General features: G+C 34.1%; 1 protein-coding gene across 6 annotated transcripts in view; it reads left to right on the top strand.

Moving 5' to 3' along the window:
* The window catches only part of LOC135168181 (uncharacterized), a 114,609-nt gene extending 107,733 nt beyond the window's left edge, over window positions 1-6,876 (top strand). For 5 of the 6 annotated variants that reach the window (XM_064132127.1, XM_064132123.1, XM_064132124.1 and 2 more), the window contains 2 exons: window positions 3,413-3,713; window positions 5,237-6,876. In XM_064132127.1, the coding sequence (XP_063988197.1) occupies window positions 3,413-3,713; window positions 5,237-5,440 (505 nt within the window). In that variant the 3' untranslated portion in view covers window positions 5,441-6,876. The remainder of the gene's footprint in view (window positions 1-3,412; window positions 3,714-5,236) is intronic. The other variant, XM_064132128.1, reaches the window with a different exon arrangement.
* Window positions 6,877-16,259: the final 9,383 nt, after the last annotated feature.

The raw sequence follows: 16,259 nt of genomic DNA on the forward strand, positions 1-16,259 counted from the left end.
CAATGTAGGTCCACTCGTGTTCTCATACGAGGACACGAGAATAAATAAACACCACAGCCAAACTATTGATAGTATCTATGTGGAGAAACCTAAAACAGCAAAAAGAAGAAGCCGATGAATGAGACAAAACAAATGCTGATATGCAATTGCGAGGTACAGCGTAGTCGAAAGCTTCACCTAGTGGTGCTTAGGAGGCAAATTTTTTTTTTCTGTATGAGGGGATTCTCAACCCCCTCTCCCGCCCCCCATGGCAGTGGGTAATGGCCTAAGTGTTTGATATTATGTAAGTATAGTAGATTAATGGACCAAGCGAGCTTTCCGAAAACCATAACCTGGCAAAGTTGTTTTCATAATAACGTATTGAGTATGAGAGGAGGGTCCGTTTTGGGACTCGACTACTGGGGTAGAAGGGTAAGGTTGAGTGCAGTAAAAATGTCTCACGGAGGAAATTGGTTTATTTTTGGGGTTAAACAAAACTGATGAATGAGAAAAGGGACCGGGATTAGACTGCAAGAGATGTTAATTTTAATGTGTCCCGTTGGTAAATGAGTTTGCACAGATGTGGAGAAAATTGTAGACGACAATAGGAGATGACTACAAAACGATAATAAAGTTTTAAGACGCAGAAAACTTCAAATACTTCCCGAAGTCAAACCGTAATCAAAGACTTAACTGATGGATTTTTCCGAGTAGATATTCCATGAGAATAATTAATCAATTTAATAAAATTAAAAACTTTTTTTTCCGTTGAACATAAAAAATGTATCGATTCGGAACAGTTGTATAGTATAATTGCATAGGATTCGCAGTTTTTAATATTTTGAAAATCGTTTTATGAGGACAGATGCGAAGAAGGAAAAATATATCGTACAGCGCAAGTGGTAGGAAACTGAGTCGGGAAAAACGTGGAATAGATGATCGGGAATGACACGGTAATAATTTTTACAGCTCTAATACAACCAAAAATCAAGATTCAATGTATATAAACTTGAATCTCACGACTCAACAATGACTTAACAAAAAATTACTGTGTGGCACAGTAAAAAATGAAGGAAGGCACAATCAAATAAACGGATCTAATATTGGATACCAGAGTAAACGTACTCGTTTTTAATAATCCACAAAAATAAAAGAAGTTTATTTGCTTGTCTGGGAGTACAATTTATTGAGACAACCAGTCGTGTCCAAAGGTGATTCGAAAAGTGAGGTCTACAAAATATACTTGGGGGAATTTGAGGGATGACCATGTGATAACTATTAGAGAATCGGAGTAGGGGTAGAGAGTGGACATGTGGGCCTGAGGATCAAGAAGGGTCTTGAGTGGGATTCTTCGCAGGAAAATTTTTTAAATGAGGGTTGTTTATTGAGGAGAAAGTTGAAGTGGTGTTGGATTAGGATATTGCTTTTAACGGCTTAAGGTTTCAATTATAAGGTTTTAAGGAGAGGAAAAATGTGGTTCTAATGCTGGAAGTTCGGGGTATGCAACACTAAATAGGAATTTGTCCATGATTTCTATAAATTTTTTAATTTAACCTCAAATAAAAAATGATAGACCTTCAAATTTTACGGTGCTGCTGCGTTAATTTTACGGAGCCACATGTCATTAATTAGAAAGTTTAGTACAAAATTGATGGTATTGACTGGAATTTATTGGAATTGGAATTATATGGATTGGAATTATGACCTCCGGTGTCTGTGAGTAGTCCTTATGCGCCATCTTCTGCGACGGTGCAGTTGGGGGGGGGGAGGCACCCAATCAGGTTTTTAATTGATCAGCTGGTCAATTAAGAACCATAACGCGGCATCCACCTGGTATCCAATGACATCAATAATCGTAGCCGCGAAAGTCTCAAAACTAAAATTCTCAACATCTTATTCAGAGGGGAAATTATTACATTCAACACATGTTTTCTTCTTGGAATAACTTAACGACTGAATTAACATCCATTACTCACAACTTTATTTTCAAGAACAGAGTACACGTGTTGTTGCCGTTAGACTTCATGGCAGTGATTTTCATCGGCAAAGTGCACATTCTCCAGATCGAATTTTAGAAATGCTGTGGTGAACAGGTGATAAATCATTTCCAGCCATTAAAATCCACAGTGAGACCTGTCTACGGTGAAAATCTGCGGTAGCTAGATCAGAAAGTTGTGCCTCGATGACGATGGAAAGGGAGTCTGGTGCGAGTGAAATTATTGCCTTTGGGCGGTGCCTTGTTTATCGTATCGTGTCTCTACCAATAAAGCTGCGTTATTTGGAATTAATAGATTCAGTCGACTCGTTGGTCAATGTTTAATGTAAACAGTCGATCGGATGAATAAAATTGCTGGGATTTTATCGATCAGTTGGTGAATGTATTCCGTTTCCATTTGCTGAATTTCATTATTTCTTCATAGACTGTTGGGAAAAAATGGAATTTCATGGACAGTTTATTATGAATTTTATTGACAGTTGATTATTGATGTTAACAGTCGATTGGATGAATGAAATTGTTGGGATTTTATCGATCGATTGGTTGATGTATTTCGTTTCAATTAGCGAATTTCATTCTTTCTTCATAGCGCGCTTCGCGCTCGTGATTTTTAAACTGGAAAACTTGACACGTTCATTTGTTTGCAATGAACCTATCGGGAAATATCCGATAATTTCGGAGCTCTTGTGGTATTATATGCGATTATTTTTTTCATCCCAATTTCAACCAATCAAATGGTGGCATTTCTCGTCACGTGGTACAAGTAAAACGGTTTTACTTCGGATATTTTTCGGATATTTCCCTGTTTGTTGCTAAGCAACGAAAATATCCGATAAACAATTTGTACGCGTTTCAAACCCCAAAACTGTCATTACAAAAAATCAAGTTCAAAGACTTTACCTGGACATGAGCAGTTTTGGAGGAGAATCCTTGGAGATTGTTGATCGAAAAATTAAAAATAATGTTCCTAATAATACAGTGAAGACAAAAGCCACAATTTGGAAACAATTCTCTGCATTTTGTGCAGACAGACAATATACGCTGGAGAAGCCACAACTACGAGTGAAAAACCATACTATATGACGTGAAATGCCACACATTTAATTGTTTGAAATTGGAATGAAAAAAATAATCCAGCCAAATACCCCTCGACCTTCAAAATTAATCGGATAATTTCGAAGGTCTTGGGGTATTACTACTGAGAATTTCACTAGGGACGTGAATCGACGATCGGAAAAGTGCCCAACCCGCCATAAGTTCAAGTTTTCACTTCTGCCTGCACTCCCGGAGTGCAACGAGTTTTTTTTAATCTTAGTTTGAAAAAGGCTTAAAATTTAGGCTTCTAGACCAGAATACCGCCTTAAGCTCTACGAATCTCTTTCCCCAAAACTAATGGCAGCATAATTAATTTTTACATATTTAATTTTCTCCCCTCAGAATGGATCAATCGCGATTGATTCACGAGGACCGCACGAGTCGTCATATCTCCAACAATTCGTCATCCACTCCACTACATCACGAGCACATGATTCGACGGAATCACCCTGAGTTGGAACGTGAAAAAGAGCGGGAAAGGAGTGATTACAGAAATAGGCCGAGGGTCAGAGGACAGCATTATTCATCGGATCGTCCAGCTGATCCTGAGGTCACGTCCAGACCCAGGCCTAGAAGTTTCTACGATAATTCCTCGAGTGGAAGGGAGCCGAGAGAGCAGAGACATATGATTGATCACAGAGAGGTGGGCAATGAAATTAATGATCCTTCAATAATGATGAACGAACGATTATCAATAGCTTCACGAGTATAAGTTGATCGATCTTCAGGAAAAATGTTGAGGTATTTTCTTGAAGCCAGAGGGTACCTCAACTGTGCAGTAAAAAAAAATTTCCATAATTTTTTCGGTTATCGAAATAATGTAATTAGTAGATGGATAACGCTCAATAGTTTTATAATTTATGCCAATTTAAATATCCAAAAACCGTATGCAAAAGGGTTGAAATTAAAAAAATACATCAAAAAGCTGTTTATATCAGTAGAATAATAATATAATTTTTATTACTGCAATAAATAAACATCAAATTACTATTAAATGGGCTTTCGAGTCATTAAAAACTTTAATCGCATCATTCGTTCACGAGATATCGTTGATCAAAATTTTTGGCCACTCTTTGATCAAAATCTGGAAATGTTTATGGTGTACTTCCGATAAAAATTACTGCGCTGTCTTACAATCTCAGCGCGAAGTGCAAACCTGAGAAAAAATACTGTGTCACTTAGTAAAATTTAATTATCGGTTTAGGAAAACTTCTATATCAACCTCGTAAAAATTCTAATGGGCGACGAGAAGATGGATGCTCAATGGTTCATGCAACTGGTGCCATGACGGTGTCCAACGTCGGTAATAATCGGATATATTCGGCGCTCATCATTAACCAATCACAATGAGTTAACGAAAAATTGTTTTGTGGCAGAGTAAAAAAATAAAAAAGGCACCATAAAATAAACTTATCTAGATAAAATTTTTTAAGAATTTCGATTAATTGTTCATTTAAACTCAAATAAAAAATGATAGACCTTCAAATTTTTTAGTGCTGTTTCGTCAATTTTATAGAGTCACATATCGTCAATCACAAAATTTATTACAAAGTTTATGGTATTTATAGAAATTTTTATATGTGAATAAAACAAATTTCAGTATTCTAGCATTTTGCACTTCGAATCTAGTGCCAGGTACAGTAATTTTGGTGCGACTTTTCTCTTAATTTTCGATTTTCAAGGTGATTACAATATTTCCGTGGCCCAAAGAGTTGGTAATTGAATTATAAACAATCACCTCCTGTAACTGTATTCTTCCCTAAATAACAAATTCCGTTCCAACACAACTGCCCACATAAAATATGCGACTGTCAATTCCCCACTAACTTCCATATTTTTCCTGTCAGCGTGTGAACTCCTGTATTTTCCCAAAATTCACTTCCTCTTTCCCATTTCAAATTTGGTCCAATGAATTGGGAAAACATTTTAATGAAAGACCCACGACATCCTGAGGCCCACAAACGAGTCAATTTCCTGGGAAAACAATTTGTCACAGAACTCAGAATTGAAAGAAGATAAGAAAATTCTTAAAGACCCGGTTTCGTATGCCCTCCGATGAAATATCTTTATAGTCTACCGTTAGGTCCGACGATTACAATCAAAACCCCGAATCATCGAGTGATACGATATGTCAATGAGTCTCTAATTTTCTTCTTTTTATTTCAGACCCGAGAGGCCCGAGATCGACACTCTCGTGACCTACGAGAGAAGCAAAGAGTCCGGCCAGTTTACCAGGACATTCCGAGGCATGAAAAATACCTGGACCGCGAGACACGTCAGAGTATGGAGATTCTTCCGACTCCAGGACGTTATCGTCACAGTTATGCCGAGCCCCCGAGACTGGGCCTGGCTGCACTCGATCCATATTGAAACTTAATTAAAAAATCAGTGAAAATAAACTGAAAATTCTCGTGAGGGGAATGAGAAAAATAAAAGTTATAGTACACGGAAAGAAATTTAACAAAAAAATGCTATGTTAATATTGCTTGGATTTGAAGACATCCTAAAATTGTCTCCTCTCTATTTTATTATGTTATTCTTTAAATTTTTTTTTAAAGTAAATTTTAATCTTCTACCTTCTTCTTTAATTTTCTACCTTCTATCAAAATTTTTTCAAAATTTTCTATGAATAATCCTAATAAGTGCCAGAACGTCAATAAAGTTTTGTAATATTCGGTTCGTTTTTCTACTTATTACCATAGAAAAATTCAATTCTTCGCATTGTAAAAAAAATACTATTTCTTTAATTTTTCAAAGCTGATTTCAAAAATAAATTGAGGATTATTCAATAGTAGTTTTGATATGTTATATTAGCATTATTGAAAACATCTATCTTCATCGATTTTAAACTCTTTTTATACTGCGAACTAAAATGAAAAGTACGATGTTGAATGATTAAAAAACTAATCGCATTTTCCCAAATTTTTGCTGTAGCATTTTTTAATTTTAATATGTTACATATGAAATTTTCAAATAAATGACGTATGGTCTTGCAGTGCGATGTTCCATAGCAATTTTACTGCGGTAGCATTTTATAAATTACTAACAATTTCTTTCCGTGTAAACCGAGGAAAAATGAGCAAAATGCACTGCGAGAAAAATATAATTTTGCCAAGCAAATATTTTTAAAGCGAATTTTTTAATAGGAAACAAATGTGATTTCCAAAATAATATTTTTTTCTCAGTGTGGACTTACAAAATTCACAGAACATATTTTGCACGGAGAGAAAAGTCATAGATAAATTACTGTGCCGAGCAGTAGAATCGAGGCCCAAAATGCAAAAACACTAGAATGTTTTATTGACACATGAAAATTCCAATCAATACCATCAATTTTTTAATTAATGATATGTGGCTCCGTAAAATTTACGGAACAGCACTATAAAATTTAAAAGTATATCATTTTTTATTTGAGTTTAAATGAACAATTAATCGAAAGTCTTGAAAAATTTTTATTTAGATAAATTTTCGTCAACTCATTGCGATTGGTTAACGATGAGCGCCGAATATCTCCGATTATTGCCGACGTTGGACTCCCTCATGGCACCTGTAGCATCAGCCATTTAGCGTCCATCTTCCCTTTGCCCATTAGAATTTTTACACGTTCGATATAGAAGTTCTCCTAAGCCGATAATCAAATTTGACTAAGCGACTCAGTAATTTTGCTCGTAATCACACAATAAAAATTCACAGATTTTTCTCTCCGTGTGAGGTCACAAAACTGATAAGGAGATGTGAAGTATTTTCTGTCCCACTGATTAATGGATTAATGAAGTATTAATTAACCGATATATCGTTGAAACACTGATATATTGTTATTATTATCTGCCTGTGCGTCTCGCCACGTCGTTTCACTATCGGCTGGCCCTTTCCTCCCAACGTTCCTTTCCCTCCCTATTTCAACCTCGCCTTCATCCTTCGCTCTCTCAACATTTTCTGACCGTCTTTTTTTTTATTACTTTATTTATTTCTCGGAAAATCTTTCCTCTCGGTCGGACGAATAAAAACGAAATGAATCGTGCAGACCTCGAGGCATGCGAGAGTTTAAACGACCTGTCTTCGGTAGAACGTTGTTGAGTCATGTTGTAAATTATCAGTTTATTTTTTATTTAGATTTGTTTGATTTTTTTCGATCAATATTTTTAATATCTCTGGAGTGTAATATCTTGTTTAAGAGCAGTGAACGAGTAATAAAATTTAATTGATAGAGATTTGTTTGTGGAATAGATGCGCCATTTTACTGAATTCATAGAGGTGATACGAAAGTATTTCATTTTGGGATGAAGTCCTCTTGAGAATTAGAGTAATTAATTTTACGAAATTAACATTTTTGAAATTTCATTTGGAGGTTTTGGAAAAATGGGTCAATCGAATTTTGTAGTTTTTATCGATGATTTTATTTATAATTTTAGAGTCACAATTGCTCAAAAATGACCCTCCGTATAAGACGGAGATTGAAAAATTAATCGATTAATCGAAATCGCAGAGGAGCAGACGATGAATGTGACATAAACTGATTCCCTGGTGGATAGCGCGATGGTGAATCGATTAGTCGAATAATCGATTCGATTAGTCACCGAGCGATAGTGAATCGATTAGTCGACTATTCGAATCGATTAGTCGACTATTCGAATTGATTATTCGACTAATCGATTCACTATCGCTCGGTGAATAATCGAATCGATTATTCGACTAACCGAGCGATGGTGAATCGATTAGTTGACTAATCGAATCGACTAATCGAATCGATTCGAATCGAATCGGATCGAGTCGAATCGATTAGTTGACTAATCGAATCGACTAATCGAATCGATTCGATTAGTCAACTAATCGATTCACCATCGCTCGGTTAGTCGATTGTGCATCGACTTGAGCACGTGATCAATGGCTGGGTGATCGGTAATCGATGAGTTAGTGATGGACGATTAGTCGATAGTCGGAGGCTGGTCGATAGGCAGTTGACTGCTACTCGATGGTCGATCGCTATTCGATTACTAGTCGATTCCTCGATCGATCAGTTCAGCAGAGATCGACTGGTACTTGACTCGGTGCACAACTCCATCTCGCCATCGTATGATCCATCAGGATTTGTCGATTACTTCGTGAATATCTTTGTATTGCTGAAGTTGAAGAATTTAGTGAATTTCATTGTCAGAGTGTATCGCTCCTAATTATCACGGGGAAGGATAATCATAAGGCAAATGATCACAAATTTTATCACACGGACGAATGATCACAATTTTATGAAATGGATCAATGATCACAATTTTATGAAATGAGTCAATGATTCCTAATTTTAACAAATGGATAAATGATCACGAATTTCATCGAATCGATAAATGATCACAAATTTGCTCACAGGGCAAATGATCGCACATTTCATTCCATGGACAGATGATCACAGATTTTATCACATGAACAAATAATCACAAATTTAATGAAATGGACAAATGATCACAATTTTATCAAATGAGTCAATGATCGCAAATTTTAACACATGGATAAATGATTACGAATTTCATCGAATGAATAAATGATCACAAATTTGATCACAGGACAAGTGATCCCAATTTTTATCAGAGGAAAAATGATCATAATTTTATCAAATGAACAAATCACAATTTTTATCAAAGGAATAAGTGATCACAATTTTTATCACATGGATAGATGATCACACATTTCATCCCATGGACAGATGATCACATATTTTACCACATGAACAAATGATCACCAATTTATTGAAATGAACAAATGATCACAATTCTATCAAATGGATCAATGATCCCAAATTTTATCAAATGAATAAATCACAATTTTTATCAAATGAACCAATGATCACAATTTTTATCACAGGACAAATAATCATAAATATTATCACATGGATAGATGATCACACATTTCATCCCATGGACATGGAAAAATGGCCATCAAATATTATATCATAGGAGCAACTCTCAAATCTGTATAAATCTTCCATCCCCCATACATCTTCTGATGTATTTCTTAAACATCTAATTATCCTGTGATCAATTGTCTTGTGACTTACTGTTGTGATCAGTTGATTTGTGAACAATAAAAGTGCAATCGCTTCAGAGACATCAGTGTAATCAATAAGTTGTATTGAATTTTCATTGAATTTGTCTTGCAGTTTATGAGTCTTTCGCTTACTCCATTGGAAAATAGAAAATTTCAAATAGAAAATATCACAACCGACTAAATTGTATAGGAAGATCAATTGCTCTTTTTTGTATATTTTGTATAAAATAATTCATATGAAATATTTCATTTAAAAACAAAAACTGGTAGAGCTCCTGAAATTTACTATAAAATGGGAGAAAAATTAATTCTAATGAAATCATAAGATGAAGAAAATCAAATAAAATTGGATTTCGTCAGAACTGCGACAGAATTTGTTCATAAATTCGTCAGATTGTGCGATTTTAATTAATTACTTTGATCTCACTTAATATTTCTTCTTTATCGAACCATTTCAATAAGTAAAAGTTCAACAAAATTGCATTTTTGGGGAACGTTTGATCAATTACAGGAGATATTTTCACATATTTTCCTTCAGATTCTTCAATATCATCGATATTGACGAAAAATTGTCCCAAAATCCAATATTTTTCATGTAAAAAATTATTCTTCTCGTACTATCCATTTTATTAATTATGCAAAATGCGCGGATTGAATTTCATCCCATGTGTATTTCAATGAACATAAATAATGTTATTTTTTAACCGTTGTTATTTCAATGAAGGGTGAGTGCTTCGTTCGCGCTGAAGAAATGATATTCTTTAGTTTAATATTTACAATGTATTAATTTGTACTTCTAAACACTATTACATTATATTATTCAATTGTTACGCGAATGGAACCGCACTAACGATAGTAATAATAGGCCTTCGTACTAAAATTTATTAAAAAAATATGATTATTGTTTTATTTATTTTGTACCACCTTGATGATTACCTGTTTATGTTGAGTTCATGGAAGCAATGGAAATAAGAGAAATATTTTGAAAAAATTGAAACCCGACCACACCTGGGAAGAACTAGTAGCAAAATACGAGACTTAGAAGAGTTTTAAACTCGTAAATTATTATTTTGAAAATGTCGATTACGATTTTGAGAAACGTAAACTACGAGATACGACCTTGTAAATTCCGTTTTTTTTGGAACATAAAATACGAGGTCCACCCTTGTGATTTAAATTTCTTTCCGGCGGTCAGATCTGGTAATTTACGTTTTCAAAATCATAATTTATTACTTTTTTAATCGTAAATTGCAAGATAGGAATTCGTAATTCACGAGTTTGAGCTCATAATTCACATTTTAAAAATCATAAATTACATTTTTAAATCGGTAATTTAAGTTTTCAAATTCATAATTTACGAGATTTTTAAACCTCGTAAATTACGTACTTAAAAATCACGTGAATTACGTATTAAATCTGGTATTTTATGATGAGTTTTTTTTGTGTGCAGTCATCCGAGGGATATATATACATATATACATATATATTTGTTTAATTTATCAAGTCGCATCAAGGACGAAGTCTCATTTAAAATTTTCTAAATAAGATGGTAAATTCATTTCTATAAATAATTTTATAATTTCTGTTGTATTTGTGTTGTTTACCATTTGTGTCGGTTGAGTTGGCAATTGCAGACCTATTTATTGTTTACTAGTTTAAAATGATGCAGCCTATATAATGGGTAATTTACACTCTCATTAGCGTTACACTAACTATTTTACATTTTTTCTTATGACCTAATTCGATTTAAATTCGTAACTTACAGTCTTTCAGTTATTTACAAATAAATTTAGTATATCCTTTATCAGTTCCATCTCTCCTGAAAAGACCCACAAGGAAGATGGCAGAAGCATTGTTGGGCCTAAACAGGGCTAAGCTCCGTGCTGTAGTGGGGGTTATCACTGGACACTGGGCCCTGGTTCTGTACCTATCGAGAATAGGCAAAGGGACTCCCTGTACAATAGATGCGGATTGACAGAGGAGGACCATCTTCACCTATGCACAAGACGCAAGGACTCGATGAAGTCAGATGGGAGGTTTTTGGGTCCGCATGCACAGATATACACGTCGACAGGGACGGTATCAAGGGACTCTACGAATTTGCGCGTAGGGCACAGATACTCGAGACCATCGACTAGGCGGCTGCCTAAGGGAGCGTTTAAAATGGCCGAAAGGCTGATTACATTTCTGGACTAATGAGGATCGTCTAACGTTAATAAAAGTCCATATCAGTTGCATCTGCAAATTTATTTAGTTGCTAAAGTTCACGTAAAGTTCAATTTACTTATATTCTCAACTATTGGAAGTGCATTATTTGAAATAATAATTCTGGAAATAATTAAAACTATTTGTTTACTTTATTAATTAACTGAAATAATTGTGCTCGGAAGAGACATCCGATTTGTACCGATTCCTTAGAGGAACTGACTAGATTTACAAAGGGACACAACACCCTGGACCTTTTAGTCACAAGCTATCAAAGAGTCCTATTCAGTCCACTTTGTCTACATATTTAAAATCAAACCTAAACATACCTCACACTTCTCAGAATTCGAATCCATAAAAATATTCTTCAATTTAAAGTGTAAACATTCAGAAGAGAATACGATTGATTTTTGCTTTCTATTTATTTATTTTCTGAACAATCCGACATCAACTAACTCCTGTCTTCGATCTACATATTGAGGACAATGCCAAAGGACGTGTCAGGGCTATTTTGTTGCTCCATTAGTTCCTGAATTGTAGGAGTATGTGTTTGAGAGTGAGATTGTTTTGGCAGTTCCAACATTTTGATGGGTCTTCCTTCAAAATGATGGAGTTCTGGATGAATCTCGTCCGGACTATCCTAATCCTTGTCATGATAGCTTTGGTCCTGTCCATTACCTGACAGTTGCAGTTTTTTTTTATTGCTGTTGACTCTAATGTCATGAAGTTTCGTTGGGACCTAGAGTTCGATCCAGATCACATTTCAATAATTTCTTAACTCGACTATAACTTATCACATATATTTTATTATAATCCTATTATAATTCCGCAATTTTCTTATAATTTTATAATTTTATTACAATTTTGTAATTTTATGAAAAATTTTCAGGTTTATTACAATTTTATTTTAATTTCGGCTAGATTTTTTGTGATGTTCTCGGTATTTGAGTCAAATTCTATTGCTCGTTCAGCTATTTCAGCAACTAGTTCCTGTCCCTTGATTCCCTGATGCGATAAAATCAACCGCAGTCTTACGTCTTTCATCTGTCGTTCAAGATACTCAAATTTTCTTTAAATATTTCGCACTATAAAGCAGTTTTGTTTCAGGAAGGATCCCTAGGAATTTAATTATTTCTAGATTTGGAGAAAATATAAATACCGTAATGAAACGATTGAGAGGTCAGCTGCACTGAGGATTAAAAATAGTGAATATAATTTCGATTTATGAATTTATGAACGCAGGGAAATATGTTCTCTTTGAATAAAATAATTTCTGGGGCAGCTAATTTGGGAAAAAGAGGAATGAAAGGAAAATTATAAGAAATACCGAAAATTGAAGCTTCGGAGAGACGGCATGCAACAATTATTTCAATTTGAATATTACTATTGATCCCCAAAGACGGTGTACCATGTACCATTTTCAAGGATGACAATATCTCTCAGACTCTGGTAAAATTTGAAAGTTTTCGGTTGCTCAATGTCACTATCAGGTGCCTTTCCATTTCAAACGCACGACATTGAACACTTTTATTGGAAAATAGATTTAATCTCTTCAAAAAAAATTGATTCCCTGCGCAATCGAGATTTCCTTATTTACGTAATATGTTAAATTTCATGTAATAAACTAAAATCTTTCAAAAATATTTCGTTCAATTTTGTGGAATAGAAGAAAATTTTTCACGTCATTTTTGTTGATTTTTATTTTATTCTTAATGTATATTATTAGTTTGAGAACCTGTTTTAAGTTATACTAAAGTGCTAAAACTCCAAAATAACGTTTTGATTTTCTAATCAAGAAGGGGTTGTGGCAATTTAACGGAAAGAATTTGACTGTCAATTTTTTCTCTTATTTATTTTATAAATTTCACCATTGCTTCAACAGTTTATTTATGTTCGCAATCTATGATGATGAGACCCTCGCCAACTGGGCCTTAAAGTAACTCTACCATCCGGTCGGTATTTTACCGACCGGATAAGCTGTTTTTGAATATTTTCAGTTGCCAATTTTTTTTTGATCTAATTTCACGAGGAAGAAAATGTTTTGTGTAGTGGTTTGTTCGGAAAATTTTTGAAAAATAAATATAACTAAAAAAGAGTGACAAACAAAGTTCTGTATGATGAAAAAAATACTGGTCGGACCACCAAAGTTGTTGGCGCAAATTGAAAAATGGAGAATTGATGATTCAACAATATTGTTATCATCGTCCAGAACTTTTATTGCACGTTCCTTTTTATTTCTATTTGTTTTTCAAAGTTTTAAAGGGTAAATCATTACACAAAACTTCGTCTTCCCCCATTCCGCCCCCGTAGAAAAATTATTATTATTATTATTATTATTATTGTTTTTTTCCAGTTGTGAATAAACAAAAATCAAGATTCTGTTCCAAAGGTAAATGGAAAGAACAAATATTTTTTTGAAGAAAATTTATATTTGGAAAAAAAAATTTTGATCGCAGTGTGAGATATTTTTTACTTGACAATAAGTGAAAATTTCTGTTAAAATAAATATTAAATGTCCCGAGGTGTTTCCTATCAACAGCTTCCTCATGCAGTTAGCGCATTGAGGCGGAATAAATCTTAAATCCAAATATTCTTCTCGGAAACAGCGGAGAACCTGCCTAGCGATCATTTCTCACTCACTTTCTTCTCATTATTTTCCCAGTCCTCAACCTAAAGTTGAAACAAATTTTTACACTTGAGCACCGAAAACCCCTATTCTGCATGCAAAACGCAGACGAAAGTAAATTGCCTTTCTACACTCTGAGAATTCTGTGCAGTCATGCTTAAAACTTAAATCTCACTTATCAAATCTGCCAATCAGATTGCAATGACAATTGAAAATGAGAATGAAAAATGACAATTAAAAATGACAATTAGGAATGAGAATTAAAACTGAAAATGAAAAATGATAATTAAAAATGATAATTAAAAGTGATGATTAAAGTAAAAATGACAGCTAAAAATGATAATTCTAAATAGCCATTGAAAATTAGAATTAAAATCGAGAATTGAAAATGACAATGAAGAATGACAATTGAAAATGAGAATGAAAAATGACAACGGAAAATGAGAATTAAAAATAAGAATGAAAGATGAGAATTGTATATCACAATTCAAAACGAGAATTGAAAATAACAATTAAAAATAAAAATTACAAATGAATAAATGGAAAAATCGAACCGATTAACCCACATTGTTAACAAGCTGTGAAGACTTGATGATGATACAAGGCGAGAAAAATCTCTGAATTTTTGTAGAGTGATCCTGATGGAAACGACTGTGCCGTCTTACAATTTCATCGCAAACTACAGACCCGAGCAAAATTACTATTCCGTCTAGAAAAATTTCGTAATCGTCAATGTCTAATGAGCGACGAGGAACTGGATGCTAAACAGCTGATACAATTGGTCCCATGACGGAGTCCAACGTCGGCAATGATCGGATATATTCGGCGCTCATCGTTAACCAATCACAATGAGTTATCAAAAAATTACTGTGGGACGCAATAAAAAATGAAAGAAGGCATAATCAAATACACTGACTTGGATAAAAATTTTTAAAGAATTTCGATCGATTTTTCATTTAAACTCAAATAAAAAATACTTTTAAATTTTCTAGTGCCATTTCGTAAATTTTCCGGAGCCCGATATCATTAATTACAAAATGTATTACAAAATTTATGGTATTGATTGAAATTGTTATGTGTAAATATAACACATTGCAGTCTTCTACCGTTTTGCACTTCGATTCTAATGCCTCGTACAGCAATTTTTCTACGACTTTTCTCTTCCTGTACTAAAGAGTGAAGACATCAGTTGTTCTGTTGCAAAAGGGGTTTTTTCTGTTTAAAATTCAAGCCTCGTCAAATTATTATAATTTGTATTTTTATTACTCGACTGGAATTTCCCCCGAAAATTGTTTGATTGAGTGTTAAATCTTTTAATTATTTTAGTGGGAATAAAATTAATCTATTACTCGTTCATTATAGTCGGGTATTTCCCAGGTCCTGATCATTCGAATAATTTTATCGCAGACAAATTTTTATGGTTCTTAATCCTTCGAATGATTTTATTGTGGACAAATTTTTATGGTTCCTAATCCTTCGAATGATTTTATTGCTACTCCCTATCATAAGGAAAATGAAATTCTAGGATCTCTCCATGGTCCGTGCGTTCACATAAAAATTCTCGTCTTATTTAATTTTAAGTTTGTTCCGTAGTTGTTACCCAAGTGTCAAGATTCTATAATCATTGAATCACCAGTTGATCAGACCAAGTTCCTACACTTATTCTATCAGCTGTATCTGTTTATGAGTTACACCGCTCCCGGTTACCCTCCCTTTTCTACATAATTTAATTCAGTTTTCAGTTTTTAAATAATACAGTTTTCGGTTTAAAAATAAAATTGTTTGAGATCCGTTAAATGTAATTGTGATTTTTTTCAAGTGTAAATCAGTGAAACAAATAAGAACAATTGCAACAAAACTCTCACAATCACCTACTCAATGTCCCGACCCTGTGCGAGTGAACATCAGTCATTTCTCTTGATAGATAGAAATTATATTTTCATCCTATGAAGGAATACATGACGTATTGTGATGAGACCTGGAAGAATAACACATGTAAAAATTTATAATTAATACAGGAGATGAGTCTACTAGCTACTCGGCTTTCATTTCCTTAGTTCATGTGTGTATGTATGTGTGTGTGCATGAGGTGAAAATCGAATCAAGAATCGGTATAAGGCGAGTGATCTCTCTGCTTTCCAAGAAGGCGTTGCCTCAATTACTACCACATTTTTTAATGCCATTAATTGTTGGGGCTATTCATTAAATAAATATCTGGGGTGGGCTCTTGATAGACATCTAGACAACAGTGATAACTAGTACCTGAAGCTCACACGGCGTTTGTGATCGTTTTTGAGATATTCAAAATCGTGACGGATGGAG

The sequence above is a fragment of the Diachasmimorpha longicaudata genome, chromosome 12, assembly GCF_034640455.1.
Source record: "Diachasmimorpha longicaudata isolate KC_UGA_2023 chromosome 12, iyDiaLong2, whole genome shotgun sequence".
NCBI lineage: Eukaryota > Metazoa > Arthropoda > Insecta > Hymenoptera > Braconidae > Diachasmimorpha > Diachasmimorpha longicaudata.